General features: G+C 28.0%; 6 protein-coding genes and 1 pseudogene across 7 annotated transcripts; 6 read left to right on the forward strand and 1 right to left on the reverse strand.

Moving 5' to 3' along the window:
* Window positions 1–1341: 1341 nt before the first annotated feature.
* LOC149062864 (uncharacterized) lies at window positions 1342–3694 on the reverse strand (annotated as a pseudogene). The gene is made up of 2 exons (XR_016189831.1): window positions 3514–3694; window positions 1342–2161 (listed from the first exon to the last, which is right to left on the reverse strand). The product of XR_016189831.1 is annotated as an uncharacterized LOC149062864 (transcript).
* LOC149062865 (uncharacterized) lies at window positions 2192–3517 on the forward strand. Its single transcript, XM_089217648.1, has 2 exons — window positions 2192–2386; window positions 2701–3517. Exons 1-2 carry the CDS (start codon window positions 2329–2331, stop codon window positions 3378–3380), a joined length of 738 nt encoding a protein of 245 aa, XP_089073774.1. The 5' UTR covers window positions 2192–2328; the 3' UTR covers window positions 3381–3517.
* A 6858-nt stretch (window positions 3695–10552) lies between the features above and the next one.
* LOC149062866 (uncharacterized) lies at window positions 10553–11562 on the forward strand. The gene has a single exon (XM_089217560.1). The coding sequence runs from the start codon at window positions 10675–10677 to the stop codon at window positions 11560–11562; it is 888 nt and encodes a 295-aa protein (XP_089073686.1). The 5' UTR covers window positions 10553–10674.
* Window positions 11563–12853: 1291 nt separating this feature from the next.
* LOC149062867 (uncharacterized) lies at window positions 12854–14377 on the forward strand. The gene is given in 8 exon segments (XM_089215430.1): window positions 12854–13051; window positions 13217–13410; window positions 13481–13531; window positions 13593–13646; window positions 13708–13778; window positions 13780–13876; window positions 13933–13995; window positions 14082–14377. Coding segments are annotated over 8 exon segments (894 nt in total). The 5' UTR covers window positions 12854–12983.
* A 2032-nt stretch (window positions 14378–16409) lies between these two features.
* On the forward strand, window positions 16410–17419 carry LOC149062868 (uncharacterized). Its single transcript, XM_089218448.1, has one exon. The coding sequence runs from the start codon at window positions 16532–16534 to the stop codon at window positions 17417–17419; it is 888 nt and encodes a 295-aa protein (XP_089074574.1). The 5' UTR covers window positions 16410–16531.
* A 1291-nt stretch (window positions 17420–18710) lies between these two features.
* On the forward strand, window positions 18711–20234 carry LOC149062869 (uncharacterized). The gene is given in 8 exon segments (XM_089215431.1): window positions 18711–18908; window positions 19074–19267; window positions 19338–19388; window positions 19450–19503; window positions 19565–19635; window positions 19637–19733; window positions 19790–19852; window positions 19939–20234. Coding segments are annotated over 8 exon segments (894 nt in total). The 5' UTR covers window positions 18711–18840.
* A 2032-nt stretch (window positions 20235–22266) lies between these two features.
* LOC149062870 (uncharacterized) lies at window positions 22267–23276 on the forward strand. The gene has a single exon (XM_089218456.1). It carries the CDS (start codon window positions 22389–22391, stop codon window positions 23274–23276), a length of 888 nt encoding a protein of 295 aa, XP_089074582.1. The 5' UTR covers window positions 22267–22388.
* The last annotated feature ends 1150 nt before the right edge of the window (window positions 23277–24426 follow it).

Below are 24426 nucleotides of genomic sequence, written 5' to 3' on the forward strand. Positions count from 1 at the left end.
AATTAGCGATGTTTGATTGACAAATTAAAAAAAAAAACTGAAAATCTAATAAAAAATAGTTGATGCGGTAAATATTTTTGTGCAAGGAGAAAATAGACGGACAATTTTGTGTAATCACCGTATTGTGTTACGCGGTAAATCGGTGTTCTCGGAGTGGAACATTTCACGTTGAACAATTTTTTTTACCGCGTAAAAGCTGGCTGTGAACATACAAATACATAATACTCAATTTCATTGATAGCAAATAAAAAATAGTAATAAATCAACACGGAATGAGCAGTCGACAGCGAACGTCTGCCATCGATTCCGTGACCACGGCCGACATATCCGACAACTTTACTCATGCGTGGCAACCTGAGGTGCATTAAGTTGCCAACCTGGCACAGTCACACAGCGCTACCGCCAATCACATCGATCAGGGTTAATCGATTACTAAGTTTTGTTCACATCTTAGCGAACGTCCTCGACGTGTGATTGACGCCACCGCTAGACGGCGATACACGTACCATCGGTATATGACTTGAAACCGGTCTTTTTCAGGACCAAGTGCCTCGACGATAAATATACAGCCACAATAAAACTAACGTGGGTGTATCGTCCGACCGAAAATCCCGTCACATACGACAGTCGGCGATGGTGCTAACAAAACCAATCATTGTCTGGACGAGATCCTGATTACGCCGAAGCCTGCGCCAGACGGCGACTTGTACCCGCAGCGGGATGCAACGTGCCACTCAGACCTCGTAGCCGCTGACGATGACGCCTGGGAACAAAAACCGTCGAACCAACAGCCAACTGAAAAGAAGTCCGATGAATATTTAATTTTTAAAATTGGACTACCAAAATTTGACTAAGGGTACATACGCACTAAGCGGTTGCCCGCAATGCGGCCAGCCGTCCGGTTGACCGCAGTTTACGGTTGGTTCAGTGGGTAGCCGTAATGCGTCCAGCCGTCCGGTTGATCGCAGTTTACGGTTGGTTCAGCGGGTAGCCGTATGCTAAAAACAACTTTAACAACTCCATTTCAACTATGGACGTTGAAGAAGTGATTGCTGTTTATTACATCTACGATCGCTACATAAAAAAGAAAAAGAAAAAAAAATACTGGATACATCCTTTCCTACAAACCAAAGATGAAACCAGGCATTTTGATATATTTTTTGAAAACCTCAAAAAATATGAAGACAAGTTTTTTGGTTACATGAGAATGAGTTTAAAATCATTTGAAGAATTATTGAGGATTTTAAGAACATCAATAACGAAGGAAGACACACGATTCCGAAAAAGTATTAAGCCTGAAGAAAAGTTAACCATTGTATTACGGTAAATAAAAAAACCAAATTATTTTTAAATTTTATGTTATAATTTTTCAAATTTCATGATTACAAAAAATTACTCATCATTATTATTATTTTAACATATTTTACTTTTATATTATCATTATAATTAACATAATATCATTGTCTTATGAAATTGAATTAAAAAGGTCAATATAAGAAGTTTCACTTTCATGAGATTCGTATGTGTTCGTTGAGTCTGCATTTGAGAGAGGTGATTGATTTATGGTAGTTTCGTGATGTGGGGTGGTTGCAGGTATAGATATTTGAATAGGCGTATGGTTGTAAGGATGGTATCTCATTTGTGCCAGATAAGGTCCACGATGTGGATCATTTTGAATATTCCAGTCCCATGTATTTTGCCTCTGAGCGTCTTGAATGACCTTTAAAACGTCCAATTTCGTTTGCATGCGCAAGTGTTCTGGTATTTTTTTAAAGTCTTTTACCAAAGACATAAAAAAAAGACGATCTTCGTCGTCTCCAACATTTTTAGTTTCTAAATTTTTGTTTAAAATTCCTATTAACTCTCTACCAATGTCATCATTTTTATTTTTTTTATTACGTTTTGGTACCCACGAGGAATCTGAAGGATGAGCAGTTGTATGTTGACCTTCTACAATTTCATCTTCATTATTTATTTCCGTATTGGAAGTAATATTTGAACTCGTTAAATTCACCGACACCGTATCTTTTAAAAATAAAAGGTTGTCGTAGAAAACGTAGGGGCATTTTTTTTTTGCTTCAGAACCACTCATTCTCCTTTGCTTTGTGGGCCTTTACAAAAGAATCACGTATATTTCGCCATTTTTTCTGAAGATTCACGCCTGAAAAAAATAATTGTTTCAGATATTTGGCAACAGGTTGCTCATTTGCAGAACTACATTATGTGTTTCGGATTGGAATTAGTACTGTCGCAGAAATTGTCCGAGAAGTATGTGCTGCAATATGGTATTGTTTAAAAGAAATATGTCTACCTGAACCAACAAAAGAAATGTGGTATCAAATTGCAAATGGTTTTTTTAAGAGAGCAAATTTTCCTCACTGCATAGGTGAGTATTACAGTGCCAATTGCTATTGTATTTTTTTAACAATAATTCAAAAATATAAAAAAAAAAAATAATCATATAAATAAATAATTAATAATCATAAAAAAAATACTCATATTAATATTCAGTCAAAATTGCATGTATCTACTGTCATTTATTTTAGAGTTTACACAAAAAACCAAAATCGATTTTGAGTTAAATCAGTTTTGCGTAAAAATTCCCGTTTTTTCCTTAATTTTTCATTTGTTTTTCACGGTGCTTTTGAAAACTATTGGGAATTTTACATGATTTTACAGTGATAGTATTTATTATTTTAGGTGCATGTGACGGCAAACATATTAGAATTATAGCACCTGCCAATAGTGGATCAATGTGCTATAATTACAAAGGATTTTTCTCTCTAGTTTTAATGGCAATTTGTGACAGTAACTATAAATTTGTACTAATAGACGTTGGAGCGTATGGGAGATTTGGAGACTCGGCAATTTTTCAAAATTCTAATTTTTATAAAAAAATTCAGGATAAACGTCTGAACATTCCCGATCCATCACCGATTTCGCCAGATAGTACCACTTGTTTGCCGTTCGTTTTTGTTGGCGATGAAGCGTTCGCTTTAAGTACAACTATGATGCGTCCATATGCAAGAAACAATTTAAATGTTACAAAAAAAACCTATAATTATAGGCATTGCAGAGCTAGGTGTTATATAGAATGCACATTTGGCATACTTGCAAATAAATGGCGAATATTTCATAGACCTATCAATGTAAATATTGATTTAGTTAATGATATAATCAAATCTGCTTGTCTTTTGCATAATTTTATGAGATATAGAGATGGTTTTTCTTTTGAAGACACTTTAAATAACCCATTAGTCGAAACCATTGCATCAGATAGTGTTCGAAGAAATGACAGAACTGCATTGAGATACCGTGAATTATTCGCAGAATACTTTATGACCGAGGGAAGATTGGACTGGCAAGACAATTACATTTAAATTTGTATCAAAATAACTAAATAAATAAATAACTTAATAACTAAATAACTAAATAACTTTATAATATAAATAAACTAATACAACACAATTATCTAATGTACTATATTCTACAATAAATTAATTAAATACTAACCGAGTTTTTTCTTTTCGTCCGCTGATAATTCACCGCCGTAAATATTCACCACCTCTTCCCAATCTCTTTGTTTTTTATTTCTGTCAGAATAATCTGAGCACTTCGTGTTCCAAAGAGATTGCCGGTTCTGGATTTCTATGATAAACTTTTCAGTATCAAAATCCATAATTAAAAATTAAAAATCGAGGTACCTACGCCGATGACGGTTTACCGCAGACTAACCGCACAGTGCGTACGCAGAACGTGCGGTCAGCCGTCGAGGCCGCAACGATTCAAGCGACCGGAACGGTTTGCGGGTAACCGCAACGTAGTGCGAATACAATTTTTCGGATGTACAGTATTTGCTTATAGTTTATCACTTGCGGTCAACCGGACGGCTGGCCGCATTGCGGGCAACCGCATAGTGCGTATGTACCCTAAGCTTGTACCGACGACGACCGGCCCCCTACCCCGTTATTTGTACAAACTGTAGACCAACTATAATATAACATTGTACATAGAATTCGGTATTCCCCGACTAATCAAAATAATCTACGACCTACACAAGTATACACAATAAGTAGGTTTGACAATTGACATATAATTTAAGTTAGCAGTGGTTCTTGAGATTAGGGAGGATATCTACTCATTGGAAAAAAAAAAAAAACAAGCAAATAAAAACTTATGATACCAAAGAAATTGGAGTTTACTCATTTCATCGCCCATACTCGTATATTTAAGTGTTCAATTTACATTTTTTAATTAACTTCTAGATTCTTTGAACATTTATAATAACTTTTCCATCAGAAAAGTTTAATACATTCAGATAGTGATATCTAATTTAAGTATATTGACTAGATAAATATTTATTATAAAAGATATCACAGATATATTATATTTATTAGTCAGTTTCAAATACATACTATTTAATTCAGATTGATTGTAATCACTAGCATCATCTGAAATTTTATTATTTTAGTATCATACTATTATATAATACATATTAAACACTAATATAATATCTGCTATATTTATAGCATTATTTTTTCAATAAACTACTAACTAGTAAAAGATACGTACAATGAAATATATTGCTTTTTTTTATAAGTTGTTGCAGTGACGCGGTAGGAATTTCGTTTGGATAGGGATAGTATTATTTGGTTAAGCGGATTCATAACATAAGATTAGGTTTTATTAGTATACATATTCAATATTTCGTAGATACATAACAAGATAACTATTATAACATAGACATGTTTTGGTCACGAAAGATTTCGCATCAAAAGAAATACTAAATGAGGTTAGTAAAATGTATATATATTTGAATAATAAATATATTTCCAGATCTTTAGTAAAATTGAATGACCAAAATAATTTATCTTTAAAATCAATTAAACAATAAGCAATGATTAATATCTTACATATTTTGTTTAAAGTAATGTAATAATCACTTGTTAGTCTGTTAATTAAATACATAATCTTACTCTTAAATCCACAATAAAGTTTTAGAAAATCTATAAAATTTTAAAATTTTCCAAATAAAAATATGCTTGAGTAACATAAACCGTCAGTTTATTTAATGAGTCATCTTTATAATGAATCAATTGCATGGGGCAACTAAATCTTGTTTGAAGAACAAAAGACTTGTTAAATATTAAAAGATTTTTGAGAATTGTTTTTATTAAAAAATATAAAATATGTTTATATTATGTTTACAATCCGATATTAAACTATAGTTTAAGAATACAAATAACACATAATATATCAACCTTTTGATTGTTTTAATCATGTAGAATATCATAAAAATTAATTAAAAATTACAAAACTTACCAGCACAAATCTCTGAAAATAAAATAATATATTTGTATTAGCCAATATTATATTATTTATTTTATACAAATTACTATATATAATTATTATATACTAAAAAACTATTAATTTCAACCATCATATCAGTTAGATTACTTTGTATACGTTATTTTACTTTTTAACAATATAATACAATAATTCATCTGCATAATGAACCGGAATTAGTTTATATGAATGTAATGTACAGAACATTTATATGTTTCCCCTAACTATAATATAGTTATGTATGATTTCAGTATATAAATTATTTGTAGAAAATTTGCAATTCAATACGGATAAACATAAAAACAATAAAAAATTATCAAAATAAAATCATTATATTGTATCAAAAAATAATCCATACTTCGTCCGCTCTCCACATCACCTGAAGTAGGTGGTACAGTAACTGAAATTGCAATAACTATAATTGTGATCGTTATTAAACTGTGCATTTTGATTTAATATAAGAAAATAATGTGAACGTTTAACAATGATTAAAATAAAATAATGTTTCTCGATGTCTTTTATAAGCGACTTTCACCTAGTCCATACTCCCCCGCCCACAAGCATAAACGAAATAATGTTCACAATAAATAATTCATTTTTTGTTTGTCATAAAAAGTAATGATATTTTTCTTTATTCGTTAGTTAATACTATATTTATTTTTTAACACCTGTGTAAATAAGGTGTATTTTTCCTAGAATACAATACATACTAATACTAGTAATAAAATAAAATAGTATTGAAAATACTTTTAAAATACTATTATAAAACTGTATTTTACGAATACTCACTACAAATACAAGTATTTTTTTTTAAATTATATACTATATAACATGCATCTTTTATGTATAGGTATTTATATTATGTTACTACTTACCATAGATTTTAAAAATTTGAAAAAAAAACTATTTAGATGCAAAAACATGTTATTCTTATTGATACAATAAAATTACAAAAAAAAAAAAGTGGTATCAACCACTAATATGAATTATTTTTAAAAAATCCAATACAGAAACCATATAAAATTGAGTGTTGCATTTTTAAAATTTTAAATCTTAAAATTACCTACTTTTTCTTTACGAAAATAATGTTTTCTGTTTTTAATCTCATTAATATATCGTTTTTTTTTGTATATATATTATATAAACTCAATTTTATATGGTTTCTGTATTGGATTTTTTTTTAATAATTCATATTAGTGGTTAATAGTATATATATATATATATAATTGCATAGCCTTGTGAATAAGATAAAAATTATCTTTGATACTCCATGCTCATGATATTATTAAATGTGAAATTACATTTTTGTTAAGACTTACAGATTAAGCCGATTTAATATTATTTTTATTGTCGTCAAATTATTGTCAAAAATAATTCTTAAAACGAACCATGTGGTATTTAAATACAAGTATTTATATTATGTTAAAATACTTTTAAAATGTATTCAGAATAGGTACTTAAAAAATATTGTATTTAGAATACCAAAAAATTCTTCAAAAAGTATTTTAATACTTGTATTCGAATACTTAACAAGACTGGTAATGTATATCTTGTACTTAAAATTACATAAATTTGGACGAAAATTATTCTCTGTATTAAATGGGTAGGACATTCCGATATCGCAATCGCTCTTTTAGTGCTATGTGGCATCGTCTCTCCTGGTCAAATAATCATTTGTGTGGGTAAAAACTATCTAACTATTGTTGGTTATCATATTTAGTATCTCGAATATATTTTTCGTATTTATTCAAACGTGTTTCATAACAAGTTGAAAATTCACATAGCTATTGTTATATTTACACTAGGTAGGTACCTACATCAATTATACAAACCCTAAACAACGTCTTCATTGAGCACTCTTCGTGCAACACAACCCACAGGCACGTTAATGGCAGACCAAAAGAATTTCATAAAATTAAATGTGCATTTGAACCATCTATAATATTGAAAGTGCGGGGAATTGGGTGCAGCAAAAATAAATATCCTGCAGGATAATTAATATTATTGCAAAAGATAGTTAGTTCTTACGCAATTACAAGAAACGTATAATAAAACTTTTAAATTTTAACAATATTATTAATAGTCAATTGTCTATTGATGATAGTGAAATTATTCTCATACAAGTTACGGACATAACTATAATGGTTTAGTTATGGGTAAAAGATTTCTTGCTACTAAATATTGTTTGTGGCAGATTGCATATAACACTTGTTATAAATTGAACATGGTTTAAACCACTCTCTCTAATTTTTCGATATATACAAGAAAAATTAATAATTCTCAAAAACTGGTGAAGTAGTAACTTTTGGCTGAAGCTAATAAAAACTAATCTAATACGGTTTACTTCAAAAAAAAAAAAATAATTAAAACTATTTCATTGCTAATAAAAGTTTTCGATGACAAATAATCAAATAAACAACAGCAATTTCCCTATGATTACTACTTGAAATTATAATAACAAAATTTTCGATAAATAATTTTTTGCTTGGTCAAAAAACTGGAAAACACAACAACAATTACTGCAATTATTATAATAACAATCAAAAAACTAATGAAACATATCGGTATTATATGATAATATATTAATTTAGGATTTATACTATTTTTATTTTTTGTTTTTTATGTAATAAAATATTCAACGTTTCAAAAATGTTACGTTTTGATAAAAATCAATTTTTTTCTATACCGTATATTTTCCTAGGCCACGTCTACAATGTCGATTGTACATCTGTTTAAAGTAACAACGGACACAGAGCGGCATATTTAATTTGCAATACCTTTTATTTAAACAGTTTATATTGTAAGACCCGTATTACTACCTATACCTAGTGTTTGTTCATCGTTGATTTTCTTCTTTATAACATTTATTAATATTCTAACCTATAACAATTTTATACTAAGAGACCTACTTGAAATTATAATAACATATTTATGCAATCAATCCAAATAATGTTTCGCTTGATCATAAACCTTGAAAAACTTAATACAAGGTCTTGCAGTTCTTATGATAGAAAATCAAAATATTAAGATAAATTTATAATTCTCACAAATTTGGCGAAGTAGGTAATGATGTTTAGTAGGTATACAAACTACAAAACTTAATGTAAAACAAAAATGTTCTTCTACTTATCATACCTAAAATCTAATTTTTTACCTGTGTTTAAACTTTTTCGTTGAGAATTAAATTTATGTTTGGTAGGTAACAAATCGTTACCAACCACAATAGGTATGCCAAACAACGTAGCATCGGTTTTCCATTTAAATATATGTATATCCACCCAATCCCATAAAAATGTTTAAACAGTTTATATTGTATTACTATATTGTTTTTTCGTCGTTGATTTTCTTCTTTATAACATTTAAAAAGATTCTATCCAATATCAATTTTAGATTTTGATCGAAGTGAAGAATGTATTGAATTTACAATTATGTGGTTTTTTTTTTTTTGTGTGTGTCTGTGTACAGCAGAACTAGCAGGGGTGCCATTTGGGGGGGGGGGAGCAGGGTATACTTTGGCTCCCCTATTTTTTTCTGTGTCTAATTGGCCTGGATTAAAATTTACAATGCGCCGACGGCATCCTTGGTGCATTATAAAGGTCAAAAGTAAACATTTTCCAACAGTTTTCAAAGAAATTGAGAAAAACCAACAAAAAAATGACAAAACCAGTTTTCGACCGAATCGATTTTTTTTATATGGTTGAAATTCAAAAACTAATCACTATAAATACTTGAAATTTTCACCAAATGTTTATGTTAGTGATATATTAATGTTTATTGCATTTAAATTGGGAATCAGCCGTCACAACATGGCAAAATTAAAAAATTCAAGAATATGATATAATTCAGCCCCTTGTCTTTCGAAATTGTTATTTTCATTATTATGATATAATTTTGGTTAGGAGATAGGACTTTGTTTCATATTATTATAAATAATAATTATTATTATTCTAAGGTATTCAATAGTTTCTATTTTTTCATATATAATCTTTATCACAAAAAAATGTCTATCGGAAATTCAAATTACATTTTTATTAGCATTTGAATTTCAAATATTGACAACAATTTGTCAAAACTATGAATATTTGCAAATTATTTTGTAGTTAGTTAAAAATTCTCTATATTGATTGTATTTTTATCTAAGTTCATAAAATTCAACACTAAGTTTTTCATAAGTTTTGCTTCAAATAGCTATATAGAAAATTTGAAGCGTCATTATAGGAAAAATGTTTTGAGCGTTTGAGTTTAAATTTTTTTGAAATCGCGTAATGATAACGATTTATCCTCAAACCAGGTATATATATATGAATGATAATATAAGGTATTATGAATTATGATAACTACGTGCAATGTTTTTGGAAAAATTGATTAACCATGCCTTATGCAAATGCGTCATAACACTTTGAGTGCCATGTGTATGAGTTTCAATTCACAACTAATATGTTCATTTGTGTCATGTGTATTGACAATGATACACACATTTTGTCATGGAAAATCACTTATTATAGGAAAGCAAACCTAGATAGCGGCACAGAACAAAAAAACATCTGACTCTAGACTATAGGCAACGTGCAACCGATGAAAAACAGTGCGGTCTGGTGGACAACTCCACAAGTTCTGTTATTATAAAATCTTAATTTATAGGTACGTGTTTACGCGTTATTTATGACTTATGTTTGATTCAAAAGATTAAAAATACATTTAATAGTTATTTTAATTACTGTCTACTTCCTATATATTACACAAAATGAATCAACCGGATATTGTATTAAAATGTGGATTTAGTGTTATTAACTTTGAAAATGTATTCACAAATAATAAAGGTGAAAAACTGGTTAATAGTGGACATGTGCATACTATCCAAGAAATACAGCAGCCTAATGGATATTCTTTTATATCTGCTTATGTTATAAGGCAAACTTCTGTTAGTTTACCACCTTATAAAGTGACCTTGGAGGTAAACAATATTTAAATATTTTCTATTTTATCATTTACTTAAATTTTATAAAAATATCCGCATAGCTAAATCCAACTAGAAATGTCATCAACAACTCCTGTCAGTGTGCTGCTGGTGCTGGAGGTAATTGTAAGCATATTGCAGCTGTCATTTATTATATAAATAATGAAGAGACACTGTCAAAAACTAATTCTGAACAGGAATGGGGAAAGCCTTCCAAGTCAGGAGAGGCAAAATATAAAAAAGGAAAAACTATCGATAATCTATTTCCTAGGAAACGTAAAAAGAATAACGGACCTGAAATCAACTCAATTAACCACGATTCTCTTGTAAAAAAGTATGATATTTTATCAATACCATGTATTTTGACTAATATGATAGAAAAAAAACAACAATGTGAAGCATTTATAGAAAGTAAAAAATGTTTAGATTTTATTATAAATGAAATAGAAAAGAATATGGACAAAAGCTTTATATGTGATGTGTTACACTTGCAAAACAGTAATTCTTTGATTTTTAACTCGGGCTATTGCTTTCCTTTAAACTACAATGAAAATGAATACTTTTTTACAAACATTATGGTTAATACTAAAAGAATAACACAAATATTTAATGAGACAAAAATACAATCTGAAAGTAATTTATGGGTCGAAATTAGAAATAATAGAATATCAGCTAGTCTTAAGGCTCATAAGATTAAATCGTGTAAAAATTTATCCATTCAAAGTCAAGATAAATTAGCCATATCTCTTTTAACTAATAAAGATTTAGGTTATCTAGGTAAAATTAACGTTGCTTATGGTAAAAAATTTGAAAACATAGCTTTAGATTTTTATTCTAAAAGTTTAAATGTTTCAGTAATTAAATGTGGAGTTATTATTCATTCTAAAAATACATGGCTTTGTGCTAGCCCTGATGGCATAGTTGTTGAACAAGGAAAATTAACCAAAGTTGTTGAAATAAAATGTCCCATTTCTTGTAAAGATAAACCATTTTTTGATTCTGTTAATAATATATTGAATGTGCCTTATTTAAAATATGAAAATAACAAAATTTGTCTTAAAGAAAATCACCAGTACTACACACAATGTCAAATTTTAATGTATTGTAGTGGTTTAGATAAATGTGACTTTTTGGTATACAATAAAATAGATCCAGTTATTTTTACTATTGACAAGAATGATATCTTCTTAAAAAGCATATTACTAAGATTAGAATATTTTTACTTCAATTTTTATTTACCAAAACTTATTAAGTCATAAATGTATTAAAAACATATTATGTATTGCATATTATATTGTTTTTTTGTGATTGTTATATCAGCACTCATACATTCATATACTGCAGGTTACAGTGGCGTATATAAGGGGGGGGCCTAGTGGGCTGCAGCCCCTCCCGAAATTACAGTCTTAACTGTTAACTATATTGTAGTCTCTAGGTGCTAGATAATTATTGTTAGTCGCTATATATATTATAGCCCACCCCAAAAATTATTTCTATATACGCTACTGGCAGGTTAAATAATATGTAACTAACTATAAAAGAAGGAATGCAATTTAGTAATATAGGTAATATCTTATATATTTCAATTTCAAAACACAAATACAAGTTTATTGAATATAATACAAATGTTCATTTTAAAGTAAAAAATTATTATCATTAAACAGTAATATGGGCCTAACACAAGCATAAACTTAATTTTAAAATGTCTTTAATTTTTTATAATTTTACCAGCTAATGTAGGTATAATATGGATTTTTCATTGATTTGTGTATAAGCATATTTTGTTTTGTTTATTGTTATAAAAAGTCTATAAAAACATAGTTAGCTAATACTAAGTATGAAAAGTACATACATTTATTACAAAAAATATTATTTTAATTTAAGAAGTTATTAAAAGTTACTTACCTATATGTAAATTTAAAAAAAATTTTATGATATACTAATATAGTAATATCATATATGTATTTTGTTACTCATTGTTAATTTAATTTATACTAAAATATTGTTATTAAAGAATATTAAAATTATGAATATAAATTATTTTTTTTGTTTTAAGTACTAAATGAATGCAAAGATAAATTATACAATATTATTATTATTCATTTATTATAGGACCTTTTAGATTAGTCAGTACACAACATATGTGTATTATGTCATCAATAGAAGAAATTAAATCTGAGGTGATTTTATTCAATATACCATAAGTTTTTAATCTAGCAAATACCCTTTCAATATGTATACGTACACTAGCTACATTATAAGTTTCAATCACCTCTTCTTCTGTGAACCGTCCATTATGAAGAAAAGGCGGCATTACTAAAATACTTTGTTTTTCATCACAAGGGACCTTGATACCCGGGAACCCTTTATCTGCTAACACTTCATCACCAGCTTAGATCATATACAATGGATGGAGCTATGGGTGTATTTCTCGTATACCGAGCTGTGTCCAATATAACCCCCCCACTCATTTAATTTCAGGGAATAACAAGTTTATGCGCCTGCGTCGTACCGGATCACAATCATATCAATGTCCATTGATAAGAAATAAAGATGAGTCGCAAATTTAAAATTTTACTTTTTATTTGTTAAAAACTTGAAGTTCGAGTACTTCGTTAGTTCGGTATTTGAGTAGTTACGCACTTTAAGTATTCACAAATTCAAATATCAATACTTAATCATGCATCGGCGATGTTGTTTTTTTTGTCAGTCCTCAGCATTTAAAGTACCAGGCTTAATATTACACAAGTAAGTTATTGAAATGTAAATAATTAAACATAATAAAACATTAGATAAAATAGATTGTATAAATAATACACAATATAATATGGTTTTTGCATTGGGCTTCGCAATAGCTAATTAGCTATTACTATTACTATTACTATTACTTATTTACTTCATTTTAATTTTTAGTTTTCCAACGGACATAGAACTTCGGAAAATTTGGCTTACACGTTGTGGATATACCGAAAAAGAGTTTTTACCATATAATAAGTTATGTTCACTACATTTTGATGAAAATTCATACAAAAACACTAGATCAAAAAAGTTACTAAAAAAAAATGCACTTCCGACAAAATTTAAAAAAATTTCTAAATTCAATTTTAGTAAGATGAGTTATGAATGATTCAAATTTCTATTATAATAGATTAACATAAAATTGTTTTATTTTAACAGTTGAATGTGAGCAGTTTAGTTCAGATGTGGCTATGAACGTGTCTCATCAGAGTAAGAATAATTCAAATGTACCTATTTAAAAATAGATTAAAATAAAATTGTTTTATTTTAGCAGTTGAATGTGAGCAGTTTAGTTCAGATGTGGCTATGAACGTGTCTCATCAGAGTAAGAATAATTCAAATGTACCTATTTAAAAATAGATTAAAATAAAATTGTTTTATTTTAGCAGTTGAATGTGAGCAGTTTAGTTCAGATGTGGCTATGAACGTGTCTCATCAGAGTAAGTATGATTCAAATGTACCTATTTAATAATAGATTAAAATAAAATTGTTTTATTTTAGCAGTTGAATGTGAGCAGTTTAGTTCAGATGTGGCTATGAACGTGTCTCATCAGAGTAAGTATGATTCAAATTTATTTAATAATAGATTAAATAAAATTGTTTTATTTTAGCAGTTGAATGTGAACAGTCTACTTCAGAGATGGCTATGAACGTGTCTGTTGAGAACATTCTAGGTACCAATTATTTTTTTGAATTACTGTTAATCATATGGAATATGTTTTGTTTTATATATTATATTTATTTAAATTATTTATTTAAGAAACTCCAAAACGTTCCAAGAGGCTTTGTTATATTGGTGACATAGCAACTCCTGATTTGAGTACACCTAAACGGGCAAAACAACATTTCAATTTGGCAAAACTTAAAATATTGAAACAAAGAAGAAAAATAAAAACTCTACAACAGAGAGTGAAACGGCTTCAAAAAAAATTATCAACTTTATCTTCTTTGTTTCAACATTTGAAAAAACAAAATTTAATCAGTGAAGCAGCCCATGACACAATTTTGGTAACAAATATTAATAATACGTTCATTTTAAAATGTTTTTTGATATAGTTTTATATACTTATTAAAATAAGTGTTGAGATTTTTAAATGTAATTGTACATCTCATAAAATTGGTAAATTATGTGTTAATAGTAGTAATTAGTTAATTAATATTAATAATATGTTCATTTTAAAATGTGTTTTGATATAATTTTATATACTTAATAAAATAAATGTTGAGATTTTTAAATGTAATTGTACATCTCATAAAGTCGGTAAATTATGTGTTAATAGTAGTAATTAGTTAATTAATATTAATAATATGTTCATTTTAAAATGTGTTTTGATATAGTTTTATATACTTAATAAAATAAATGTTGAGATTTTTAAATGTAATTGTACATCTCATAAAGTCGGTAAATTATGTTTTAATAGTAGTAATTAGTAAATTAATATTAATACGTTCGTTTTAAAATGTGTTTTGATATAGTTATATATAATAAAATAAATTTTGAGATTTTTAAATGAAATTGTTTGTGAATTCCTTTTTTGTTGTTTGTTTTCATGTTTACATCAAGATTATATAATATAACCTGCATTTTTTTTTCATAGAATAATACTTCTGAGGCAATTAAAGATATATTAAATAGAGAATTAAAATCCCGAAATGCCAAATATTCACCAGCTATGCGAAGCTTTGCTCTTACTTTGCAATTTTATTCTGCTAAAGCATACATGTTTGTAAGGAAAACATTCAAAAATTTACTGCCTCATCCAACAACACTAAAATCGTGGTATTCAGTTGTCAATGGAGAACCTGGGTTTACCAAAGAAGCTTTTGAAGCAATACAGTCACGTGTAAGCCAATCATCTCAACCAGTGGTATGCAATATTTGTATAGACGAAATGGCTATAAAAAAACAAATTTCATATTTAAATGGTAAATTCTATGGAAAAGTGGACTTAGGTACTATGCTACCCACAGAAGATGATCAAGATAATGCCCAAGAGGCAACAAATGCTCTAGTTTTCTTGGCTGTTTGTATGAATGGCCATTGGAAAGTTCCACTTGGATATTTTCTTATCCATAGTTTTTGTGGAAGTGAAAGAGCTAATCTTTTAACTAAGTGTTTTGAATTGATGAAAGAAACAGGAGCAGTATGTCATTCAATTACATTTGATGGAGCCCCGAGCAATTTATCAATGTGTACTTCATTGGGCGCAAACTTCGATTACTTCTCTTCATCATTTAAGCCATGGTTTAACAATCCAACAACACCAGAACAAACAAATCCAATTTATCTCTTTTGGGACGCAGCCCATATGCTAAAACTAGTTCGCAACACTTTAGGTGAGAAACAAGTATTTTTAAATGGTAAAGGGGAAATAATTAGATGGAACCATATTGTTAAATTGCAAGAGCTACAAGATTGTAAAGGTTTGCATGCAGCCAATAAATTTAAAAAAAGTCATATACAATATCATGAAAATAAGATGAATGTGCGTTTGGCGGCACAAACTTTAAGTAAGAGTGTATCCTGTAGCTTATTATTCTGCGAAGAGTTAAAACTATTATCAGGAACAAAAGCAACTGCAGAATTTTGTGAAGTGTTAAACAATGTATTTGATTTAACTAATTGCCGAAACAAACTGGGAAAAGGAGATTATTATTGCCCAATTAATGACGAAAAGATTAAGTATATTGAAGATTTTTTGGATCATTTTGAAGAATATATTAAAGGCCTTAAATATTATGATATCAATAGTCAACAGCAAGGTATTCAAATATTAAAAAGCACACGCAAGACTGGATTTTTAGGCCTTATTATATGTCTTACTAATCTTTTAAAATTATTTTATGTAGTAAAACCCTATGGAATGTCATACCTGCTATCTTATAAAATTAGTCAGGACCATATAGAGGTATTTTTCAGTGCAATGCGAAGTCGTGGGGGGTCGTGCTGGTGCTGGAGGTAATTGTAAGCATATTGCAGCTGTCATTTATTATATAAATAATGAAGAGACACTGTCAAAAACTAATTCTGAACAGGAATGGGGAAAGCCTTCCAAGTCAGGAGAGGCAAAATATAAAAAAGGAAAAACTATCGATAATCTATTTCCTAGGAAACGTAAAAAGAATAACGGACCTGAAATCAACTCAATTAACCACGATTCTCTTGTAAAAAAGTATGATATTTTATCAATACCATGTATTTTGACTAATATGATAGAAAAAAAACAACAATGTGAAGCATTTATAGAAAGTAAAAAATGTTTAGATTTTATTATAAATGAAATAGAAAAGAATATGGACAAAAGCTTTATATGTGATGTGTTACACTTGCAAAACAGTAATTCTTTGATTTTTAACTCGGGCTATTGCTTTCCTTTAAACTACAATGAAAATGAATACTTTTTTACAAACATTATGGTTAATACTAAAAGAATAACACAAATATTTAATGAGACAAAAATACAATCTGAAAGTAATTTATGGGTCGAAATTAGAAATAATAGAATATCAGCTAGTCTTAAGGCTCATAAGATTAAATCGTGTAAAAATTTATCCATTCAAAGTCAAGATAAATTAGCCATATCTCTTTTAACTAATAAAGATTTAGGTTATCTAGGTAAAATTAACGTTGCTTATGGTAAAAAATTTGAAAACATAGCTTTAGATTTTTATTCTAAAAGTTTAAATGTTTCAGTAATTAAATGTGGAGTTATTATTCATTCTAAAAATACATGGCTTTGTGCTAGCCCTGATGGCATAGTTGTTGAACAAGGAAAATTAACCAAAGTTGTTGAAATAAAATGTCCCATTTCTTGTAAAGATAAACCATTTTTTGATTCTGTTAATAATATATTGAATGTGCCTTATTTAAAATATGAAAATAACAAAATTTGTCTTAAAGAAAATCACCAGTACTACACACAATGTCAAATTTTAATGTATTGTAGTGGTTTAGATAAATGTGACTTTTTGGTATACAATAAAATAGATCCAGTTATTTTTACTATTGACAAGAATGATATCTTCTTAAAAAGCATATTACTAAGATTAGAATATTTTTACTTCAATTTTTATTTACCAAAACTTATTAAGTCATAAATGTATTAAAAACATATTATGTATTGCATATTATATTGTTTTTTTGTGATTGTTATATCAGCACTCATACATTCATATACTGCAGGTTACAGTGGCGTATATAAGGGGGGGGCCTAGTGGGCTGCAGCCCCTCCCGAAATTACAGTCTTAACTGTTAACTATATTGTAGTCTCTAGGTGCTAGATAATTATTGTTAGTCGCTATATATATTATAGCCCACCCCAAAAATTATTTCTATATACGCTACTGGCAGGTTAAATAATATGTAACTAACTATAAAAGAAGGAATGCAATTTAGTAATATAGGTAATATCTTATATATTTCAATTTCAAAACACAAATACAAGTTTATTGAATATAATACAAATGTTCATTTTAAAGTAAAAAATTATTATCATTAAACAGTAATATGGGCCTAACACAAGCATAAACTTAATTTTAAAATGTCTTTAATTTTTTATAATTTTACCAGCTAATGTAGGTATAATATGGATTTTTCATTGATTTGTGTATAAGCATATTTTGTTTTGTTTATTGTTATAAAAAGTCTATAAAAACATAGTTAGCTAATACTAAGTATGAAAAGTACATACATTTATTACAAAAAATATTATTTTAATTTAAGAAGTTATTAAAAGTTACTTACCTATATGTAAATTTAAAAAAAATTTTATGATATACTAATATAGTAATATCATATATGTATTTTGTTACTCATTGTTAATTTAATTTATACTAAAATATTGTTATTAAAGAATATTAAAATTATGAATATAAATTATTTTTTTTGTTTTAAGTACTAAATGAATGCAAAGATAAATTATACAATATTATTATTATTCATTTATTATAGGACCTTTTAGATTAGTCAGTACACAACATATGTGTATTATGTCATCAATAGAAGAAATTAAATCTGAGGTGATTTTATTCAATATACCATAAGTTTTTAATCTAGCAAATACCCTTTCAATATGTATACGTACACTAGCTACATTATAAGTTTCAATCACCTCTTCTTCTGTGAACCGTCCATTATGAAGAAAAGGCGGCATTACTAAAATACTTTGTTTTTCATCACAAGGGACCTTGATACCCGGGAACCCTTTATCTGCTAACACTTCATCACCAGCTTAGATCATATACAATGGATGGAGCTATGGGTGTATTTCTCGTATACCGAGCTGTGTCCAATATAACCCCCCCACTCATTTAATTTCAGGGAATAACAAGTTTATGCGCCTGCGTCGTACCGGATCACAATCATATCAATGTCCATTGATAAGAAATAAAGATGAGTCGCAAATTTAAAATTTTACTTTTTATTTGTTAAAAACTTGAAGTTCGAGTACTTCGTTAGTTCGGTATTTGAGTAGTTACGCACTTTAAGTATTCACAAATTCAAATATCAATACTTAATCATGCATCGGCGATGTTGTTTTTTTTGTCAGTCCTCAGCATTTAAAGTACCAGGCTTAATATTACACAAGTAAGTTATTGAAATGTAAATAATTAAACATAATAAAACATTAGATAAAATAGATTGTATAAATAATACACAATATAATATGGTTTTTGCATTGGGCTTCGCAATAGCTAATTAGCTATTACTATTACTATTACTATTACTTATTTACTTCATTTTAATTTTTAGTTTTCCAACGGACATAGAACTTCGGAAAATTTGGCTTACACGTTGTGGATATACCGAAAAAGAGTTTTTACCATATAATAAGTTATGTTCACTACATTTTGATGAAAATTCATACAAAAACACTAGATCAAAAAAGTTACTAAAAAAAAATGCACTTCCGACAAAATTTAAAAAAATTTCTAAATTCAATTTTAGTAAGATGAGTTATGAATGATTCAAATTTCTATTATAATAGATTAACATAAAATTGTTTTATTTTAACAGTTGAATGTGAGCAGTTTAGTTCAGATGTGGCTATGAACGTGTCTCATCAGAGTAAGAATAATTCAAATGTACCTATTTAAAAATAGATTAAAATAAAATTGTTTTATTTTAGCAGTTGAATGTGAGCAGTTTAGTTCAGATGTGGCTATGAACGTGTCTCATCAGAGTAAGAATAATTCAAATGTACCTATTTAAAAATAGATTAAAATAAAATTGTTTTATTTTAGCAGTTGAATGTGAGCAGTTTAGTTCAGATGTGGCTATGAACGTGTCTCATCAGAGTAAGTATGATTCAAATGTACCTATTTAATAATAGATTAAAATAAAATTGTTTTATTTTAGCAGTTGAATGTGAGCAGTTTAGTTCAGATGTGGCTATGAACGTGTCTCATCAGAGTAAGTATGATTCAAATTTATTTAATAATAGATTAAATAAAATTGTTTTATTTTAGCAGTTGAATGTGAACAGTCTACTTCAGAGATGGCTATGAACGTGTCTGTTGAGAACATTCTAGGTACCAATTATTTTTTTGAATTACTGTTAATCATATGGAATATGTTTTGTTTTATATATTATATTTATTTAAATTATTTATTTAAGAAACTCCAAAACGTTCCAAGAGGCTTTGTTATATTGGTGACATAGCAACTCCTGATTTGAGTACACCTAAACGGGCAAAACAACATTTCAATTTGGCAAAACTTAAAATATTGAAACAAAGAAGAAAAATAAAAACTCTACAACAGAGAGTGAAACGGCTTCAAAAAAAATTATCAACTTTATCTTCTTTGTTTCAACATTTGAAAAAACAAAATTTAATCAGTGAAGCAGCCCATGACACAATTTTGGTAACAAATATTAATAATACGTTCATTTTAAAATGTTTTTTGATATAGTTTTATATACTTATTAAAATAAGTGTTGAGATTTTTAAATGTAATTGTACATCTCATAAAATTGGTAAATTATGTGTTAATAGTAGTAATTAGTTAATTAATATTAATAATATGTTCATTTTAAAATGTGTTTTGATATAATTTTATATACTTAATAAAATAAATGTTGAGATTTTTAAATGTAATTGTACATCTCATAAAGTCGGTAAATTATGTGTTAATAGTAGTAATTAGTTAATTAATATTAATAATATGTTCATTTTAAAATGTGTTTTGATATAGTTTTATATACTTAATAAAATAAATGTTGAGATTTTTAAATGTAATTGTACATCTCATAAAGTCGGTAAATTATGTTTTAATAGTAGTAATTAGTAAATTAATATTAATACGTTCGTTTTAAAATGTGTTTTGATATAGTTATATATAATAAAATAAATTTTGAGATTTTTAAATGAAATTGTTTGTGAATTCCTTTTTTGTTGTTTGTTTTCATGTTTACATCAAGATTATATAATATAACCTGCATTTTTTTTTCATAGAATAATACTTCTGAGGCAATTAAAGATATATTAAATAGAGAATTAAAATCCCGAAATGCCAAATATTCACCAGCTATGCGAAGCTTTGCTCTTACTTTGCAATTTTATTCTGCTAAAGCATACATGTTTGTAAGGAAAACATTCAAAAATTTACTGCCTCATCCAACAACACTAAAATCGTGGTATTCAGTTGTCAATGGAGAACCTGGGTTTACCAAAGAAGCTTTTGAAGCAATACAGTCACGTGTAAGCCAATCATCTCAACCAGTGGTATGCAATATTTGTATAGACGAAATGGCTATAAAAAAACAAATTTCATATTTAAATGGTAAATTCTATGGAAAAGTGGACTTAGGTACTATGCTACCCACAGAAGATGATCAAGATAATGCCCAAGAGGCAACAAATGCTCTAGTTTTCTTGGCTGTTTGTATGAATGGCCATTGGAAAGTTCCACTTGGATATTTTCTTATCCATAGTTTTTGTGGAAGTGAAAGAGCTAATCTTTTAACTAAGTGTTTTGAATTGATGAAAGAAACAGGAGCAGTATGTCATTCAATTACATTTGATGGAGCCCCGAGCAATTTATCAATGTGTACTTCATTGGGCGCAAACTTCGATTACTTCTCTTCATCATTTAAGCCATGGTTTAACAATCCAACAACACCAGAACAAACAAATCCAATTTATCTCTTTTGGGACGCAGCCCATATGCTAAAACTAGTTCGCAACACTTTAGGTGAGAAACAAGTATTTTTAAATGGTAAAGGGGAAATAATTAGATGGAACCATATTGTTAAATTGCAAGAGCTACAAGATTGTAAAGGTTTGCATGCAGCCAATAAATTTAAAAAAAGTCATATACAATATCATGAAAATAAGATGAATGTGCGTTTGGCGGCACAAACTTTAAGTAAGAGTGTATCCTGTAGCTTATTATTCTGCGAAGAGTTAAAACTATTATCAGGAACAAAAGCAACTGCAGAATTTTGTGAAGTGTTAAACAATGTATTTGATTTAACTAATTGCCGAAACAAACTGGGAAAAGGAGATTATTATTGCCCAATTAATGACGAAAAGATTAAGTATATTGAAGATTTTTTGGATCATTTTGAAGAATATATTAAAGGCCTTAAATATTATGATATCAATAGTCAACAGCAAGGTATTCAAATATTAAAAAGCACACGCAAGACTGGATTTTTAGGCCTTATTATATGTCTTACTAATCTTTTAAAATTATTTTATGTAGTAAAACCCTATGGAATGTCATACCTGCTATCTTATAAAATTAGTCAGGACCATATAGAGGTATTTTTCAGTGCAATGCGAAGTCGTGGGGGGTCGTGCTGGTGCTGGAGGTAATTGTAAGCATATTGCAGCTGTCATTTATTATATAAATAATGAAGAGACACTGTCAAAAACTAATTCTGAACAGGAATGGGGAAAGCCTTCCAAGTCAGGAGAGGCAAAATATAAAAAAGGAAAAACTATCGATAATCTATTTCCTAGGAAACGTAAAAAGAATAACGGACCTGAAATCAACTCAATTAACCACGATTCTCTTGTAAAAAAGTATGATATTTTATCAATACCATGTATTTTGACTAATATGATAGAAAAAAAACAACAATGTGAAGCATTTATAGAAAGTAAAAAATGTTTAGATTTTATTATAAATGAAATAGAAAAGAATATGGACAAAAGCTTTATATGTGATGTGTTACACTTGCAAAACAGTAATTCTTTGATTTTTAACTCGGGCTATTGCTTTCCTTTAAACTACAATGAAAATGAATACTTTTTTACAAACATTATGGTTAATACTAAAAGAATAACACAAATATTTAATGAGACAAAAATACAATCTGAAAGTAATTTATGGGTCGAAATTAGAAATAATAGAATATCAGCTAGTCTTAAGGCTCATAAGATTAAATCGTGTAAAAATTTATCCATTCAAAGTCAAGATAAATTAGCCATATCTCTTTTAACTAATAAAGATTTAGGTTATCTAGGTAAAATTAACGTTGCTTATGGTAAAAAATTTGAAAACATAGCTTTAGATTTTTATTCTAAAAGTTTAAATGTTTCAGTAATTAAATGTGGAGTTATTATTCATTCTAAAAATACATGGCTTTGTGCTAGCCCTGATGGCATAGTTGTTGAACAAGGAAAATTAACCAAAGTTGTTGAAATAAAATGTCCCATTTCTTGTAAAGATAAACCATTTTTTGATTCTGTTAATAATATATTGAATGTGCCTTATTTAAAATATGAAAATAACAAAATTTGTCTTAAAGAAAATCACCAGTACTACACACAATGTCAAATTTTAATGTATTGTAGTGGTTTAGATAAATGTGACTTTTTGGTATACAATAAAATAGATCCAGTTATTTTTACTATTGACAAGAATGATATCTTCTTAAAAAGCATATTACTAAGATTAGAATATTTTTACTTCAATTTTTATTTACCAAAACTTATTAAGTCATAAATGTATTAAAAACATATTATGTATTGCATATTATATTGTTTTTTTGTGATTGTTATATCAGCACTCATACATTCATATACTGCAGGTTACAGTGGCGTATATAAGGGGGGGGCCTAGTGGGCTGCAGCCCCTCCCGAAATTACAGTCTTAACTGTTAACTATATTGTAGTCTCTAGGTGCTAGATAATTATTGTTAGTCGCTATATATATTATAGCCCACCCCAAAAATTATTTCTATATACGCTACTGGCAGGTTAAATAATATGTAACTAACTATAAAAGAAGGAATGCAATTTAGTAATATAGGTAATATCTTATATATTTCAATTTCAAAACACAAATACAAGTTTATTGAATATAATACAAATGTTCATTTTAAAGTAAAAAATTATTATCATTAAACAGTAATATGGGCCTAACACAAGCATAAACTTAATTTTAAAATGTCTTTAATTTTTTATAATTTTACCAGCTAATGTAGGTATAATATGGATTTTTCATTGATTTGTGTATAAGCATATTTTGTTTTGTTTATTGTTATAAAAAGTCTATAAAAACATAGTTAGCTAATACTAAGTATGAAAAGTACATACATTTATTACAAAAAATATTATTTTAATTTAAGAAGTTATTAAAAGTTACTTACCTATATGTAAATTTAAAAAAAATTTTATGATATACTAATATAGTAATATCATATATGTATTTTGTTACTCATTGTTAATTTAATTTATACTAAAATATTGTTATTAAAGAATATTAAAATTATGAATATAAATTATTTTTTTTGTTTTAAGTACTAAATGAATGCAAAGATAAATTATACAATATTATTATTATTCATTTATTATAGGACCTTTTAGATTAGTCAGTACACAACATATGTGTATTATGTCATCAATAGAAGAAATTAAATCTGAGGTGATTTTATTCAATATACCATAAGTTTTTAATCTAGCAAATACCCTTTCAATATGTATACGTACACTAGCTACATTATAAGTTTCAATCACCTCTTCTTCTGTGAACCGTCCATTATGAAGAAAAGGCGGCATTACTAAAATACTTTGTTTTTCATCACAAGGGACCTTGATACCCGGGAACCCTTTATCTGCTAACACTTCATCACCAGCTTAGATCATATACAATG

Source organism: Diuraphis noxia, unplaced genomic scaffold (genome assembly GCF_037042655.1).
Source record: "Diuraphis noxia isolate RWA-SAM2 unplaced genomic scaffold, SU_Dnox_SAM2 contig0001, whole genome shotgun sequence".
Taxonomy (NCBI): domain Eukaryota; kingdom Metazoa; phylum Arthropoda; class Insecta; order Hemiptera; family Aphididae; genus Diuraphis; species Diuraphis noxia.

Bases quoted from the DNA above. Each gene is read 5' to 3' on its own strand.
- LOC149062865 (XM_089217648.1), top strand. From the start codon at position 2,329: ATGTGGTATCAAATTGCAAATGGTTTTTTTAAGAGAGCAAATTTTCCT. The intron at 2,387-2,700 runs GTGAGTATTACA...TTATTATTTTAG, and splicing joins AAATTTTCCTCACTGCATAG to GTGCATGTGACGGCAAACAT.
- LOC149062866 (XM_089217560.1), top strand. From the start codon at position 10,675: ATGATAGAAAAAAAACAACAATGTGAAGCATTTATAGAAAGTAAAAAA.
- LOC149062870 (XM_089218456.1), top strand. From the start codon at position 22,389: ATGATAGAAAAAAAACAACAATGTGAAGCATTTATAGAAAGTAAAAAA.
- LOC149062868 (XM_089218448.1), top strand. From the start codon at position 16,532: ATGATAGAAAAAAAACAACAATGTGAAGCATTTATAGAAAGTAAAAAA.